General features: G+C 54.2%; 2 protein-coding genes across 2 annotated transcripts in view; one reads left to right on the forward strand and one right to left on the reverse strand.

Annotated features, from left to right (window-relative positions):
- The window catches only part of LOC128271661 (flotillin-2), a 151,920-nt gene that overhangs the window by 117,878 nt on the left and 18,415 nt on the right, over positions 1-15,627 (reverse strand). The gene's annotated exons all lie outside the window — the stretch shown is intronic.
- Positions 7,498-9,514, forward strand: LOC128271658 (glucose dehydrogenase [FAD, quinone]-like). Its single transcript, XM_053009271.1, has one exon. The coding sequence runs from the start codon at positions 7,498-7,500 to the stop codon at positions 9,352-9,354; it is 1,857 nt and encodes a 618-aa protein (XP_052865231.1). The 3' UTR covers positions 9,355-9,514.

Raw genomic sequence — 15,627 nt, forward strand, 5'->3', positions numbered from 1 at the left:
ATAAAGAGGGCAAGAAATTAATCCTGACACCTCATCTGGGGCGGGTCCATAGGATTCGTTGGAACCGCCCCGCGGGCAAACGGCTGGACAAGCGTCTGCACAAGGGTCTGGACAAAGAATTTTAATTGCCTTAATCAGACGCGTTTCAGTGAAACGCTTCGTTTTATATGTATCATGAAGCGTTTTACTGAAACGCGTCGGATTAAGACAATTAAAATTCTTTGTCCAGACCCTTGTGCAGACGCTTGTCCAGCCGTTTGTCAGCTGGGCGGTCAGTTCGTTGGCACGCGCGGATGAAGAGCGAGAGAAAGCAAATCTCGCAGCGCATTCAGCTGTTTCGAGAGCACGCAGGACGCTGGACCAGTCGGGCTTCAAGGTCGGGTGAAACTTGGGTCCGCAAGTCCTGCGTGTGTGTGTGGTGTCCGGAACTCGGAATCTGAGTAGCCGTGAAACGGTGATTCACGCTGTCAGATATCACCCGGTCCACGGCGTGGTTTCCTGTCCTCTTCAGAGGCGTCCTTGGAGGTGTTCGTAGTAGCAGCAGTACTGACAAGGGCTAACTTGTTTTACTTTTAATTGTAACTCAACTGCAAGCACGAAAGCAGGAAAAGGGTAAGTGAGCGTTACTGGGTCAACACACCGAAACAGCGACCGAAAGAAAAACCGAAACCGAACGCAGCCTTTCGATGCATTTCCGTTCCTATTTGTTCCTATTTGTTCCGCCCCGGTTCTCGCCGTCAAGGTTAGTTTGATGCGCACCCTTACCGCACGACAAAACTTGGCGGGGGCTGGTTGATCTTGGAAGCCGGCCTTGGACATTAATTTGCCAGCAATTTTATTTATCTCGTCCAAGATAAAACTCCCAAGCTAAGGTGACGGTGAGCGTGTAAACATTATTTTTAGCTCGCGCCTTTCGATAGGGTCCAAAATCCTTCGGCGACTCGAAAATCCTTCGAAAATCAATACTTGGTTGGTCAAGTTGTAGTTGGATTAGTTTCTTTTGAAGTTTCCCACCAGAGGTCGCCACCGGGCACGAGCCGAAGTGCTGTGGAAGTCCTCCATATAGACATATAGACACATCTGGGTTTTGTCCTTTCTGTAAATGGCCGCCGACCTGCCCTGTTTTTGCCATAATTGCCTCTCCCGGTCATAACTCATTCTTTGGAAGGTTCAGTTCGAGGTCGGGCGATGTGAGCGTAATGACACCGTTGGCCGTCCCGATCTGGGGACATCTCCCCCAAGACGCTACCTCCGGTGACGAGGAACGGTCATCTCAGTCAGACTCGGAACGAAGCCGTTTGCTGTTTTAATGCATCAAGTAAAAGCTGCTTAAACGAATTCCACCTCCAACTTCTGGTTCTACTTTCTGCCCATTGATTTATGGCCCGGTTCCGATCTTCGAGGGTAATTAACCACCGCAAATGGGATCGGTGTACCGGTTCTTGGCTGGCCGCACCGCAACGGTAAGTTGTCTTCACCGGCGCGTCACATCCGCGTATCACTTATCAGCCGGCGCGATCGATACCTGCCTTGGCACACCAATTGTATTACATTAAACACTAGAGCTGGCCAGTACTTTACGTTACCAATTTAAATGCACACTTTATGCCCCATCTTGTGTGAATGTGTCGTGGCTTAAACTGCATCTTTCGAATGCATCTACCCTTTGATTGTGTAACCTTCGAAGTCGTTCGATAGCTAAGGTCAAGTAAATCATAAGGAACCAAGTTGATCTCTGTGTTATTTGTAGCACAAAGGACAAGACATCAAGGCAGGTGCGATAAAACCTCGGAAATGCTATCACAGAGTAAGCCAGCCAAAGGTGCCAAGTGAGCGTACCTTGAACCAACGCTTCGTCAAGTTTCTGCCGCATCGTGTGGTCGTCACGTCATGCAAGAAATCGAATTCGGGTCCGCAAAGCCGCGCATCGCTTCACGAGGCCCGAGCGATGATGAATCGCACATATGCGGTTTTTGATGTGATTTATGTCTTTCACTTTCCAACTAATTAGTCGTCGAGGTCTTACACAGCACAATGAAATAAAATGTATGCGATTAATTGAACTATGTCGCATTGCTACGTGTGCAGTGTTCGCGTACGTTGACATTGACCATTGGACCAGTTGGTGGCAGTGACATGTGAGAGAAGGACCTTGGTTTTTTAAATTAAAGTTTTCATGTGATCCAAGCTCATCTTTTTCGCCAAATCGAAGTTTTTTAGGATGCCCTTCGACCGTGAAATCTTTGGCCTTCGGTTATTTCCCTAGGTATGGAGGCATGGATAATTGATAATGTTTGGTATTTAGCACTTATTGGTCGCCCACTAAAATTGCCGATTACAAAGCGGGTTTGAACCTCCAGCCGAGCATTGACTGACAAATGTCCCTTAGTGGGATCACCCGAATCTAATGGCTTTACGCGGTCGTATCATTTGCATAAAAGATGTCGTTGACCCTACCGCTAAGACTTCCACAACCAACGAAGTTCGAACATCGGTCTCCATTCATTGGTTACAAGAGAAATGTTAATATCTCAGCTGTGAGTCTTCCAGAGCTTTACAACATCCCAAAACCTGTTCCGGTGCTCCGGACCAATACCAAGAATCGCTAGTGCCCTTCTGGGCAGGGCGAACTAATCGTATCGCGCCACGCGCGCGCGTGTTCTGAGCGATTTCGGTCTAACCCCAGTTCGAAGATATTCCTAAAAATATCAGTCAACTAGCAAAAGCCGAAGGGAGTGGACTCGCGAGACTCGAGCGGTGTGCTGTGATAATCTAGTTAGAGATGCTCGGCAAAACTCGGCGTTGAAGGTTTAGTGGGTAGACTGAGACGCATCCTCGCCACGCTTTCAGTATGCTGCTTTGCGGAAGATGGGTCATCTGGAGGCTATCGGTAGCGGTATATTTAGTGCAACTAACGCTGGGGCAGCTGGTGGGCCTGCGGTCCCTGTTGGGATTCGCGCGTTCCGCAAACGAGCGTCTCCAGTACGAGAAACCCGACCAAAGGCCGCTTCTGAAGGAGTACGACTTCGTGATCGTTGGGGCCGGTTCGGCCGGCTGTGTGTTAGCGAGCCGGCTCTCGGAGGTATCCGGCTGGTCGGTGCTGCTGATCGAAGCCGGCCCCCGGGAAACGCTGCTCATGGACATCCCGATGGCGGCGCACTACCTGCAGCGCACGGGCATCGACTGGGACTACCGGACGCGGCCGAGCGATCGGTACTGTTTGGCGTTCAAGAACCGTCAGTGCCGGTTGCCACGTGGCAAAGTGATGGGTGGATCCAGTGTGCTGAACTACATGGTCTACACGCGGGGCAACCGTCGTGACTACGATGGGTGGGCGCAGAAGGGCAACACGGGCTGGAGCTACGACGAAGTGCTGCCGTACTTCCGGAAGCTCGAGGGTAGCGTCGTGCCGAACGCCGACCCGGGATACGTCGGCCGGACGGGACCGTTGCGGATCTCCTACTCGAACTTCCGCACCGACGTGGCACGAGCGTTCGTGAGGGCATCCACGGAGTCGGGCCTCCCATACGTGGACTACAACGGTCGTGCCCAGATAGGGACTTCGTTCGCCCAAAGCACCACCAACAATGGGCGCCGTGAGAGCACCAACACCGCCTACCTGTACCCGGCCCGAAACCGAACGAATTTACATGTGCGACGTAACGCGCACGTCACGAAGGTTCTGATCGATCGCGACACCCGACGAGCAACGGGTGTCGAGTTCCACGCGGACGGAATATCCCACGTGGTCGCTGCTCGGCAGGAGGTAATCGTCTCGGCGGGTGCCATCGGATCGCCCCAGCTGCTGATGCTGTCCGGGGTGGGGCCAGCGAAGCACCTGCGCCGGATGGGCATCGAGCCGCTGGTCAATCGCGCCGTCGGCTACAACTTTCAGGACCACGTGGCACCGGGCGCGCTGACGTTTCTGGTCAATCGCACCGAGACCCTCAGCTCGAAGCGAATATTCACGCTGGAGAGCTTCATGGAGTACCGGCAGCACCGGGGCATGATGACGGTGCTCGGGGGCTGCGAGGCGCTCACGTTCGTCGACACGGAACGGCCGGGGTCGCGGGACGCCTGGCCCGACTTGGAGCTGCTGATGCTCGGCGGTACGCAGGGGGCCGACCGGATCTACGAAGCGACCTTCAACTACAAACCGGAAACTTTCGCTCGGCTCTTTGGCGGTATCGAACGTGACGGTCGTGAAGGATACACGGTGTTCCCGTTAACGCTGAGGCCCCGGAGCCGCGGGCGGGTGCGGCTGGCCAGCGCCAACCCGTTCGACTACCCGCTCATCAATCCAAACTACTTCGCCGATCCGTACGATCTGGAGATGGCGGTCCGCGGCATCCGGAAGGCGATCGAGCTGAGCCGAACCGACGCCCTGCAGCGCTACGGGGCCCGGCTACTCGAGATTCCGATGCCAGGCTGCGAGGGCCACCGGTTCGACTCGGACGACTACTGGCGGTGTTTTGCGCGGCACGCGACCTACACCATCTACCACCACGTGGGCACCTGCAAGATGGGTCCGGCCGGCGATCGAACGGCGGTGGTCGATCCGAGGCTCCGAGTGCACGGAGTGCGTGGCTTGCGGGTCATCGACGCCAGCATCATGCCGGATGTGCCGGCGGGCCACACCAACGGACCCACGATCATGATCGCCGAAAAGGGGGCCGATATGATCAAGCAGGACTGGAACGTGGTACCGCACGAAAGGTGATACCGGAGCAAAGTGGTGATTTTTCTCTAGAGGATCCTTCAGTTAGTGAAGGATCACGCGTTTTAAACAATCGCGGTAGAATTCATCAACAGATGGCGCTCCAAGCGCTATCCGTAGAACTGAAATTAAGCTAAATGCGACAGAGGCGGTTTGACTAATTATTACTTATTACTATTTTATTTAAACCACTGTCTGTATGTCCGCACGACTTCGCTGGCAGTTAGTCGCGAGCGAAGAGTGTAAGCAAGCAGAGACAGAGAGAGAGAAAGAAAGAGAGAGAGCTAATGTACAGTGGCATTCAGTTAAAGAGAACGCCAGATGATCGTACATTTCGCAAATAACGTTAATTATTTTCCGAAATAAACGCCATAGAAATTAGTTTGCTGCTGCTAACAAATCAGTTAATTATTATATTAAACGAACAACGAGAAAATGAATTAAGCATGTTCAATTGAAGAATACCTGTTCCAAAAACCAACTGTGGTCAAAACGAAGTTCGCCGGGTCGGTTAGCTTACTAGGTCTATATCTATGGTGTGAGGTCTAAGTGATGCCAGGTCGAAAAAATAAATAAATTTAGTTTGCATCTTATTTTTGAAGAGTCTACTTTTGTGTCTGAAAATGACGTTTCGCGAGGATCTAACTTGCCGAAGAAAACTGCTACAGAATCGCATCAAATGCTTGTCAAAGCTTACGGTGATCATTCTTTTGGAAGACCACAGTGCTTTCAGCGATTTAAAAAGCTATAAAATGTCGATTTTGACTTCACAAGCAAAGAGCGTCGCGAGACTCCGATAAAAGGTCTTTCTGATGGGATAGAGAGGTGTGGTGTACCACAAGCTCCTAAAACCTGGTTAGACCGTTTATTCAGATCGCTACTGACAACAAATCATCAATTTGAACCATGCATTGATGGAAAAACGACCAGAATGGGCTGTCATTTGATATTTGGGCTGTCGGTAACTTGGCTCCATAGCAATGCGCCTGGACACAAAGCAAAATTGCTTCATGGTTCAATCAAAGCACTTAGCTGGGAGCTTCTTTTCACCAGACTTGACCCCTTCCGAATATCATTTATTTTCTTCGATGGAACACGCATTGCCTGAGCAGCAATTCGATTCATACGAGGAAGTGGATAGATGGATCTCCCGACAGAGTGCTCCGACACCCGGATTAACGGGAAGCTCCGAGGTAAATGATGTCTGTCGTGATTTCCGTATGTGATTCACCAACGATCCATGTTCGCACACGAGAAGACAAGCGCCGCCACGCGACAACTTGGGATAAAAGGACCTTGCACGCGGGCACTTAGGCCGACCAGGTCGACAATAAAGAACACACTCTTGGACGTTATCATCCAGTTCGGTTCGGACTTCCACTGGCTGGATCTTCCGACTTCCGCGCGAGACAGAAACAAGGCGGAAACATTGACTCGTGCCATCGCAATTCAAATAGTCGATTACTGGCCGAAGTAAACAGTTAATTAGTGTACCCCATAAATTGCACGTAGCTACCACCCTGAACATAACGATTAACAGCTGACGGCGGCTAAAAAGACAATACGATTACCGCCGCCCTTTTTGGGTGTTCCGTTTGTGTGTGTGCGTTCACCGCTGTCAATGATCGGCGTGATAAGAGCAAACCTGTTGCCCGTCGCGTCCACGCCACAGTCCCGGACCGCTGCACCGGAAGCGAAAGAAATGCTTCCGTCAAGGTGAGCGCTCACGGAGAGCGCGTGAGAGAGAGAGAGAGCTCCTCAGAGAGCATCTGGCGAAAAACCCGGCGTCATCGACGCGACCCTTACCAGGTAGGGGGGCGTCTCGTTTTGCATTCTCATTCATGCCCTCGCGGAGGCCTCAGGCGCGCGATGCAACTAAAGTGCATCGTAGAAAGTGCAGCGGGGCCCCGACGCAAGTTCAAGTTTACGTACACTGCACGCACGTACGCACGCACGGCCGGCTGACTGACTGACTGACATTCGAACGGGCGCCGAGCCTGACCTTCGCCTGGCCCTGGTCCGGGCCGGGAGAGTGGGGAATTCAATGTTAAAATCGATCCGCGCTTACGTGCCCCAGCTATCGGATCTTCGAGACCTCGCAGTGGTGAGAAGTCCGGATATGAACGGGCGCGCGCCTGCGTATGTGTGTGAGAGAGTGAATGCATTCTTAGTCGAGTGTGTGGGAAGCACAAGAGGCGAAAGTTTGCATGCTGCCCCGCGTTCTACTCGCCGTCTACTACTACTACTACTACTACTACTACTACTACTACTACTACTACTACTAGTGATCGTTCGCCTTCTCTCGCTCTCTCGGAGACCCACGACTACTGGATTCTTACGCACCCGCCGGGGGAGTGATGCATCTCAACGGGAACGGGGCGCAGCGAAGGGAAATCGGGTCGGGAACCGCACACACACTAATAGGTCGGGCGGTCGCGGTCGGGGTTACTAGCGCGATTTTGATCATGAGTATGATTCCGTCGGCCCCGCCGGACGCCCCGGTCGGGTTCTTCCCCGTCGCTGATGGTGGCGCTGTCGGCGAATCGGCCCCTACGACGCTTAAAACGAATGCAATCCAAGGGCGCGGGATTCAGTGCAATTGCAGCTGCCAGCCGAGCGGCTACTCTCAGTTGACGGTCGACGCGCCTTGCAGTGTCGATGCAGATCGCTCCGTGACGTCGTGACGACGTGTCGCGCAAATTCTTCCCCGCGAAAGGGGTTCCCCTACAAGAAGAAGATCCGAGTTTAGTGTGTGTGTGTGTGTTTGTGCGAAGGACAGCATGTCCGCAATGCAGTACTTACCGCTGGCCGCCGGCATCATCGGCATGGTGAGCTTCACGCGGCCCCAGGACAGTCTGCTGTCGCTGATGGGCTTCCTCCAGGACGGCGGCAAGCGGATGGAGCACGAGCTGCCGAGCCAGGCGCGTATCCGGGACGAGTACGACTTCGTGATCGTGGGTGCCGGTTCGGCCGGCAGCGTACTGGCGAGTCGGTTGTCGGAAGTGCCCGACTGGTCGGTGCTACTGATCGAGGCGGGACCGGGCGAGAACCTCCTCATGGACATCCCGATGGCGGCGCACTATCTGCAGAGCTTCAACATCAACTGGGACTACCGGACGAAGCCGAGCGATCGGTACTGTTTGGCGTTCAAGAACCGCCAGTGCCGGTTGCCTCGTGGCAAAGTGATGGGAGGATCCAGTGTGCTGAACTACATGATCTACACTCGGGGCAATCGGCGCGACTACGACCAGTGGGCGGCCCAGGGTAACCCGGGCTGGGCGTACGAGGACGTGTTGCCGTACTTCCGGAAGCTCGAGCGCAGCCGGATCGCGGACGGGCACCCGGGCGCGGCCGGGAAGGATGGCCGGTTGACCATCTCGTACCCGCGGTACCGGTCGGACGTGGCGGCCGCGTTCGTGAAAGCGGCCCGAGAGGACGGGGCCCCGAACGTGGACTACAACGGGCCGCGCCAGATCGGGGTGTCGTACATTCAGAGCACCACGCGGCACGGGACGCGTGAGAGTGCCAACGCGGCCTACCTATACGATCTGCGAGACCGCCCGAATCTGCACGTGAAGAAGCTCGCCCAGGTGACGCGGATCATGATTGATCGGTCGGGAGGGCGAGCGACCGGCGTCCAGTTCTACAGTGGCGGCCAGTTCCGAACGGTGCGGGCCCGCCGTGAGGTGATCGTGTCGGCGGGTGCGATCGGATCGCCCCAGCTACTGATGCTGTCCGGCGTGGGGCCAGCGAAGCACCTGCGTGAGAACGGCATCAAGCCGATCGTGGACCTGCCGGTCGGGCACAACTTTCAGGATCACACGGCCGCCGGCGGACTCACGTTTTTGGTAGACGGCACCAAGACGATGAAGTATAGTCGGATCTTCCGGCTCGACACTTTCATGGAGTATCAGTTCAACAGGACGGGCCCGCTCACGTCGATCGGTGGCTGCGAGGCGCTCGCGTTCTACGACTCGGAACACCCGGGCGATCCGGACGGCTGGCCGGACTACGAGCTGATCCAGATCGGTGGCACGCTGGCGGCCGACCCGACGTACGAGGCGAACTTCAACTACCGGCCGGACGCGTTCGAGCAGCTGTTCGGTGAGATCCGGCAGCGGAACACCGATGGGTTCACCGTGTTCCCGATGGTGCTGCGGCCCCGCAGTCGCGGCCGGATATCGCTGAACGGTTCGAGCCCCTTCCGGCATCCGGTGATCGAGCCGAACTACTTTGCCGATCCGTACGATCTGGATATTTCGGTGCGCGCGATCCGGAAGGCGATCGAGCTGACGGAGATGGCCGGGCTGCGTCAGTATAACGCCCGGCTGCTCCGGACGACGATGCCGGGCTGTGAGGCACATCGGTTCGATTCGGACGACTACTGGCGGTGCTTCACGCGGCACGCCACCTTCACGATCTACCATCACGTCGGGACGTGCAAAATGGGACCCCGGACGGACCCGACCGCCGTCGTGGATGCGCGGCTCCGGGTGCACGGGATCAAGGGGCTGCGCGTGATCGACGCCAGCATCATGCCGGATGTGCCGGCGGGCCACACCAACGCGCCGACCATCATGATCGGCGAGAAGGGCGCCGACATGATCAAGGAAGACTGGAACGAGCTGCCGAACTGAGACCGGAACAGTTTCCGGTGTTCCTAAGCTCTCGCCAAGCCTGGCAGCATTTAATAGACGGAGCATTTCACCGCGCCGCTCCCGTAGCGTTTAAGGACCCACAGTGCAATACCTTAGATGTACATATGTAGTTGTAAGTGGCCACACGGCAAAACACTGAACCGTAGCTAATAAAGTCGATTGCGCAAACAACAAAACGCAGGGGTCTCGCGAATGGCGATTACTTTTACCCGGAACTGCTCGATAACTCGATCTCGATGATGAGAGCGTGGCCGGCCAGCGCCCCATTCACGGCGTGTTTTCCCTCGGCACGCGTTCTGGCCCATTGTTGTAGCAAAGCTTTTGCCACCGGAAAGTTCTTCCCAACACACACATAATGGGTTGTTCGATAAGTTTTGAGTTCCGTTATTCAATATGGTCTCCCCCTAACATCAATACACTTGTTCCTAAGGCATTCCAACGGATGAATTCCATCCCCGAAATGAGAATCTGGAAGGGCTGCAAAATACGATTCCCCAGCTGTTATGACTTCATCATTTAATGAGAAACGCTTTCCACGCATGATGTTTTTTTAGTTCTGGAAACAGATGGAAGTCGCCAGAGGCCAAATCTGGTGAATACGGTGGATACTCCAACAATTCGAACTTCAAGGATTTTTGCCATTTTCAAAATGCTCTTGTGACAGGGTGCATTGTCCAAGGATGCAAGGATTTTTTTCTTCTGCAAAGCGTGTCTTTAGTCGTGAATTTTCTCCTTCAGCTGGTCTAAAAGGATACCAAACATTTAGAATTTCTTGTTTTACCAGTTTGCAAGTAATCCACAAACAAAGTTCCTTTCGCATCCCAGAAAACTGATGCTAACAACACCTTCTTAGCTTCTTTTGGACACGAACTCGTTTCGGAGGCGAAGAACCAGCTTCACACCACTTCTTGGCATCTTGTTTTGATTCAGGATCATGGTGATAGGCCCAAGTCTCATCCATAGTGGTGATTGAATGCACAAAATTCACTTTATCCTTTCGAAAAACCTCTAAATGTTGCCGAGAAAGTTACATTCGAAGTTGCTTACACTGCCCAACGAGATGCCTAGGTCTTCTACTAAATCTTTTCAGTCGCTCAACAGTTTTCCAATACGATATCCGGCGACTTTAGGCGCTAAACACTTATTGACCAGCCTGATAGAGAGAGGGGGATGCTACTGGACAGAGAAAAACCAACGGGCCATCGGTCGACGTGGAGTGGAAGTAATTATAGGCTATCAAATTACACCGCGGTGGACGTGTAATCAGCGTCATCATAAAACAAATGCAACGCAAGATTAAAGATGTACTCGGCGGCATCATGGCCATCGATCAGCCGCTGCCAGTCTCAGAGGTCTCTGTGTCGTCACTCGCGAGATCGCGAGAGTCAAGGATGCGTCGGCCAAAGGCATCGGAAGGATATTGAAGAGACCAAAATAAACGCGCCAGTGGAGGCGCACCATTTTTCGGTCGATTCTTCGATCAATACACGGCCAAAGTTTAGCAAGCAAACCTCTCGAGCAGCAGCGTGTCGTTGGCATTTTCCACCCGGACGGTCGGAACAGAAAAGAAAGCATTGACATAGCCAAGGGCAGCTTATCACTGCGGCCAGAGTGTGCCGCGTGAGGGTCGCACCGAATACAGGGCTTCCTGTGCAAGGTCCTTCGAGTTTCGGGCGAATGGTGCCGGTGGTGAAAGGAACGAATAAGAACAGAAGGGCACTTGGGCCGTCGAGCCGAAGCAGCAGCCTTCCGGAAGAGTGGTTTTCGTGTTATTTACCTGCTACTTTCTTGTAAAAATGGCGCGAAACCTGTTGCCCACCAAACTGCACACACAGGTTGACATTGAAACCGAAACTGCGGCCGCCTAACCGAAGATGGGTTTTCCGGGCGCCGAACCGATGGCCTATAAAAGTTGTTTTGCTTCCCCGACGACGGCCTGGAAAGTTTGTTGAACTCGAGCGACCGGAAAGAGAATGGTGTTTTTGGTCTTTGTTTTGTGCGCTACAGAGCACAGACAGACGCGGGGCAGCAGGCAGAGAGTTGCACTTCAGTACTCCAGAGACCCCCACGACGTCCTTGCGGGGGATTGGCATTTACTCCTTTTTAGCACCGATACGCCGGGAAGGGAAGCAGAAATGTGGGGTTTTTCCCGATGACATTAACAACAAGAAAACACGGAACAAGACTTTCGCGTCTAACGTGCGGTGGTTGTGGATGGCACAACACGCTGGAAAACTACCGGTACGCGCCGCGGCCGATCAGAATATCAATTGCAAAGTCGCTGATATGCATTTAATGAGCGGCTTTGCTGTGACGAATGCGCTCTGGTAGCTAGACGATTGAACGCGTAATCGATCGCATCGCACGTCCTATTGTCACACTTTCAACCAGTTTCGGTCTCACTATGTCGGAAGCAATACCAGAGCATCCAAACGAACTCATGTGAAGACGGTACCCCTTAATTGTCTTGAATGAGAGGCATTTTTTGGTCAAAATTAAAACAACATAAGAACGAAAAAACACTGCAAATTGTAGATCCACGAAAAACCACGAATTCGGATCATCATCTGGCGCTTGCTTGCACGGGAACGATTGCCTCGGAACAAATCCTACAAAAGACTTGCACAAAACAAGTGACGAACCTCTTCCTACGAAAAGCATACTTTTAGGCGCATTACACTTCTCGCAGACGGAATATCGTTGGAAATTAAACCCGTTTATGGCTGTTGACAGGGCCATAACTCTAATGCAAAAAATAGGTTGATCGTCGTGAGGCTGTACACTTTTTTAGCAAAAAAAGAGCTGAAATACGATGCATAGCTCACTAAATCATATGTGATTGGGCCATTGGGCCACAAGGGACATTCTAAAGAGGCAGTTGACACCATGACGCATATGAACGCAAAGTGAGTGGAAAAAGTAGTTGAAATTGAAAACGAAATAAATATTGGATGCGGTAAAAACATTCCGTTTGCTGATCTACGTCGTTGAAGATCGAGGTCCATTGCTTGATATTTTCGGTGTTATTGTTACAACATAATTTTAAAAAAATCAATTGCATCACACATCGCGATGCGTTATGTTGCGATCGTTATAAGCAGTTCATACATACGATCGGTCACGCATGTAGACCGATCCCTTTACGAACTCTGTCGACATTAAGCATTCCAATGAAAAGCCCTTTCCCAGGCAGGGTTGTTTTGGTAGGCTTACCACCCGAACATAACAACATTTCAAGCACTGTTATGTCACTACGATGATGCTTTTATTGCGTCTGTTTGCTGCCAACAACTCAACGGCAGATAACAAACGCCAGCGGAATTTGTGCTAATTATTACTATCCTAGGCGTCACATCTCACCTCGCGCACATCGACAGATTATGCGCCACGTGTCGTGCGCCCACTCTATTGTATTATCTAATCTATTTCTCCTTCGCCAGGTCGCGCCTCTCTCACGGGCAAACGAAACTTTGAGTCTTTGAGCCTCGCCGGCACATTATGGAAATGGCACATTTCCATTTCCCCGCTCACAACATCGTGTCGCGATTTAAAAACCTCACACGACGGGCCACATGGGTCGCGTTTTTCCTTGACCGTGGTTTGGCTCCTTTCGCGCGGAACTGGGCCGGTCACTGTGGCGACGAACCGGACGAAGCGGGAGCGTTACGATGGCCGAGCCACGTCCGCTTCACCATGTCGGCCAGCTTCTCGCCGATCATGTACGCCGTGGCCGCCGGATGGCCGCTGGTCGGGTACGGTATGATCCCCACGTCGCCCACGCGTAACCGGCCCACCCCGTAAACCCGCAAGTCGGCCGCGACCACCGCTTCCGGGTCGGTTGCAGGGCCCATCTTGCATGTCGTCATCTGATGGTGGATCGAAGTCGTCTGCGTCCGGATGGCACAGCGCCAGTAGTCGTCGCTCCCGAAGCGGTGCGAGGCGCAGTTGGGCAGCGGCACCCGGTACAGCTTCGTGCCGAACCGACGGGCCGTCTTCGTGTCCATGAACGGCATCGCCGCCCGGATGCCGCGTAGCAGGGTCTCCACGTCTTCCTGCTCCTTCAGCATGTTCGAGTAGAAGCGCGGCCAACTGAGCGGGTTGCAGCTCTTGAGCCGCATGTAGCCCCGCGACCGGGGATGCAGCAGCACGATGTTCACGGTCAGCACGTCCTGGGCGTTTTCTTCAAGCGGTTTGTAGATATTGTACGTACCGTCCGTCAGCCGGAACCCGCTCCGGATGCCGCTACCATGGTCCGCCGCCTGCGACCCACCGGTAACGATGTACTCGATGTTGGGCAACGTGCTCGGCTTCGTCGTGGCGTCGGCGTCGCTACCGTTGCGAATGAAGGCAACTGCCTCGACGCCCCCGGTCACCGTCATCGGTCCTTGGCCTTGCAGGTACGCTAGAAAGGCGTCGAGCGTCAGCACGTTGTCGCTGTGCAGCGAAAGGTTCGTCGTGTTGGTCACGAACGTCAGGCCCGTGAAGTAGACGTGATCGTACAGTGTCTGGCCGACCGGTGAGTCCCGCACGACCGGGATGCCGTACTCGCGCAGGTGCTCCTTCGGTCCCACACCGGACAGCATCAGTAGCTGCGGAGTCTGCAGTGCCCCAGCCGTCAAGAGAGTCTCCTTCGAGGTATAGACGGTGTACCGGGTGCGATCGCGGATGAACTCGACCCCGTACGCCACCTTGCTGGCCGGATCGATCAGCACCTTCGTCGCCCGGGCACTGGTGAGGATGTGCAGATTCGGCCGATCCAGGATCGGCTCCAGAAACGCCGTGTAGGCCGTCAGCCGCCGTCCATTCCGGATGTTCGACTGTATGTACGAAACACCGATCTGCGATTCTCCATTGTAGTCGACCGACTTCAGACCCAGCTCCTGCCAGCTGCTCACGAACAGTTGCGCCAACCGGGTCCGGTAGGGTAGATAGCGGACGTCCAGGGTTCCGGCCGTCCCGTGGTAGTGGCCGTCCGACTCGCGGAGATACGACTTCTCCGACTTCCGAAAGTACGGCAGCACCTCGTCGTACGACCAGCCCGGATTGCCAGCCTTGGCCCACTGATCGTAGTCGTACCGGTTGCCCCGCACGTACATCATGTAGTTGATCAGCGTCGAGCCTCCCAGACCCTTGCCGCGCGGATAGCTACACCGCTGATCCTTCATTCCTGCCGCCGAGCCAAGACACGAACCCGAAGTCGTTAGATAGTGCGCTACCTGAGACCCTCCCGCCCCATTGCTTACCCCAGCACGAGTAGTTTTGTGGTTCGGCCAGGAACCCCCAATTGTAGCTGGTGGCCTGCAGGTAGGCCGAGAAGATGGGCACCTGCACAAAGACGTTCTCCTCTTCGCCCGCCTCGATCAGCAACACGTTCCAGTCGGCGACCTCAGTGAGCCGATTAGCCAGCAGACAGCCGGAAGGGCTCGCCCCGACGATCACAAAGTCGTACTTCTTCAAGAGCGACGCCCGCTTGACGCTGTTCTCCTGCAGCAGCCGTACGTTGGCGGGTTGACCGGAGCTTCGGGAGCTTTCTTGATCCACGCCTTCATCTACCGATCCATCCGGGCACTGCTGGCTGCAGACGGAACCAACCACCAGGACTGCCCACACTGTCACGCATTTCCAACTCATGTCTTAACTCGGACGCACCCTTTGAACTCACAACTGCTGCACTGTCCGGCGGACTGTCCGTCACTGATCACTCCGACTCGATCCCCCGTTGTTTCGCGATCTAAACACACCAAACACGGTTTTCGGACACCTTCGTGACTCCACGTGCCCCAAAGAGTCCGTTCCGCACCAGTGACACGCACGGGACGAGGCGAAAGAAGAAAAATCACCACCTCCACCTACGGCGGGGTCTGCGCAGGTTGTGTGCACTTCAAACCTCCGGCGGCGACATCCGAGGTGAGTGGCATCTGGTGGGATTATAAAAATACCGAATTCCAACGGACGCGGCAAGGCGGTTTCTCGTCGGTTTCTCGCGGAGTGAGGGAGATGCACATTGGCCCCCGGGGGCGCCCTGTGACAACCTCCACCCGTAGTAGATTAGATGTCCATAATAAAACTAAAGAAAGGACGACGACGACGACGACAGCCGAGCGGGCGATAGAAAGAAACGGAGAACCGCCCGAAAACTGTGCATCGAGAGCTGGGGGGGGTGCGTTGCTGTCAAACTAGTTCCCCAGACCAATCACCTATCACCTGCTACTAATACTGGGCCGGGCAGCCCGAAACTGAATTGACACTGAA

This window comes from Anopheles cruzii, chromosome 3 (assembly GCF_943734635.1).
Source record: "Anopheles cruzii chromosome 3, idAnoCruzAS_RS32_06, whole genome shotgun sequence".
Taxonomy (NCBI): Eukaryota; Metazoa; Arthropoda; class Insecta; order Diptera; family Culicidae; genus Anopheles; species Anopheles cruzii.

What these genes read in the sequence shown, in the direction of transcription:
- LOC128271658 (XM_053009271.1), top strand. Translation starts at nt 7,498, where the DNA reads ATGTCCGCAATGCAGTACTTACCGCTGGCCGCCGGCATCATCGGCATG.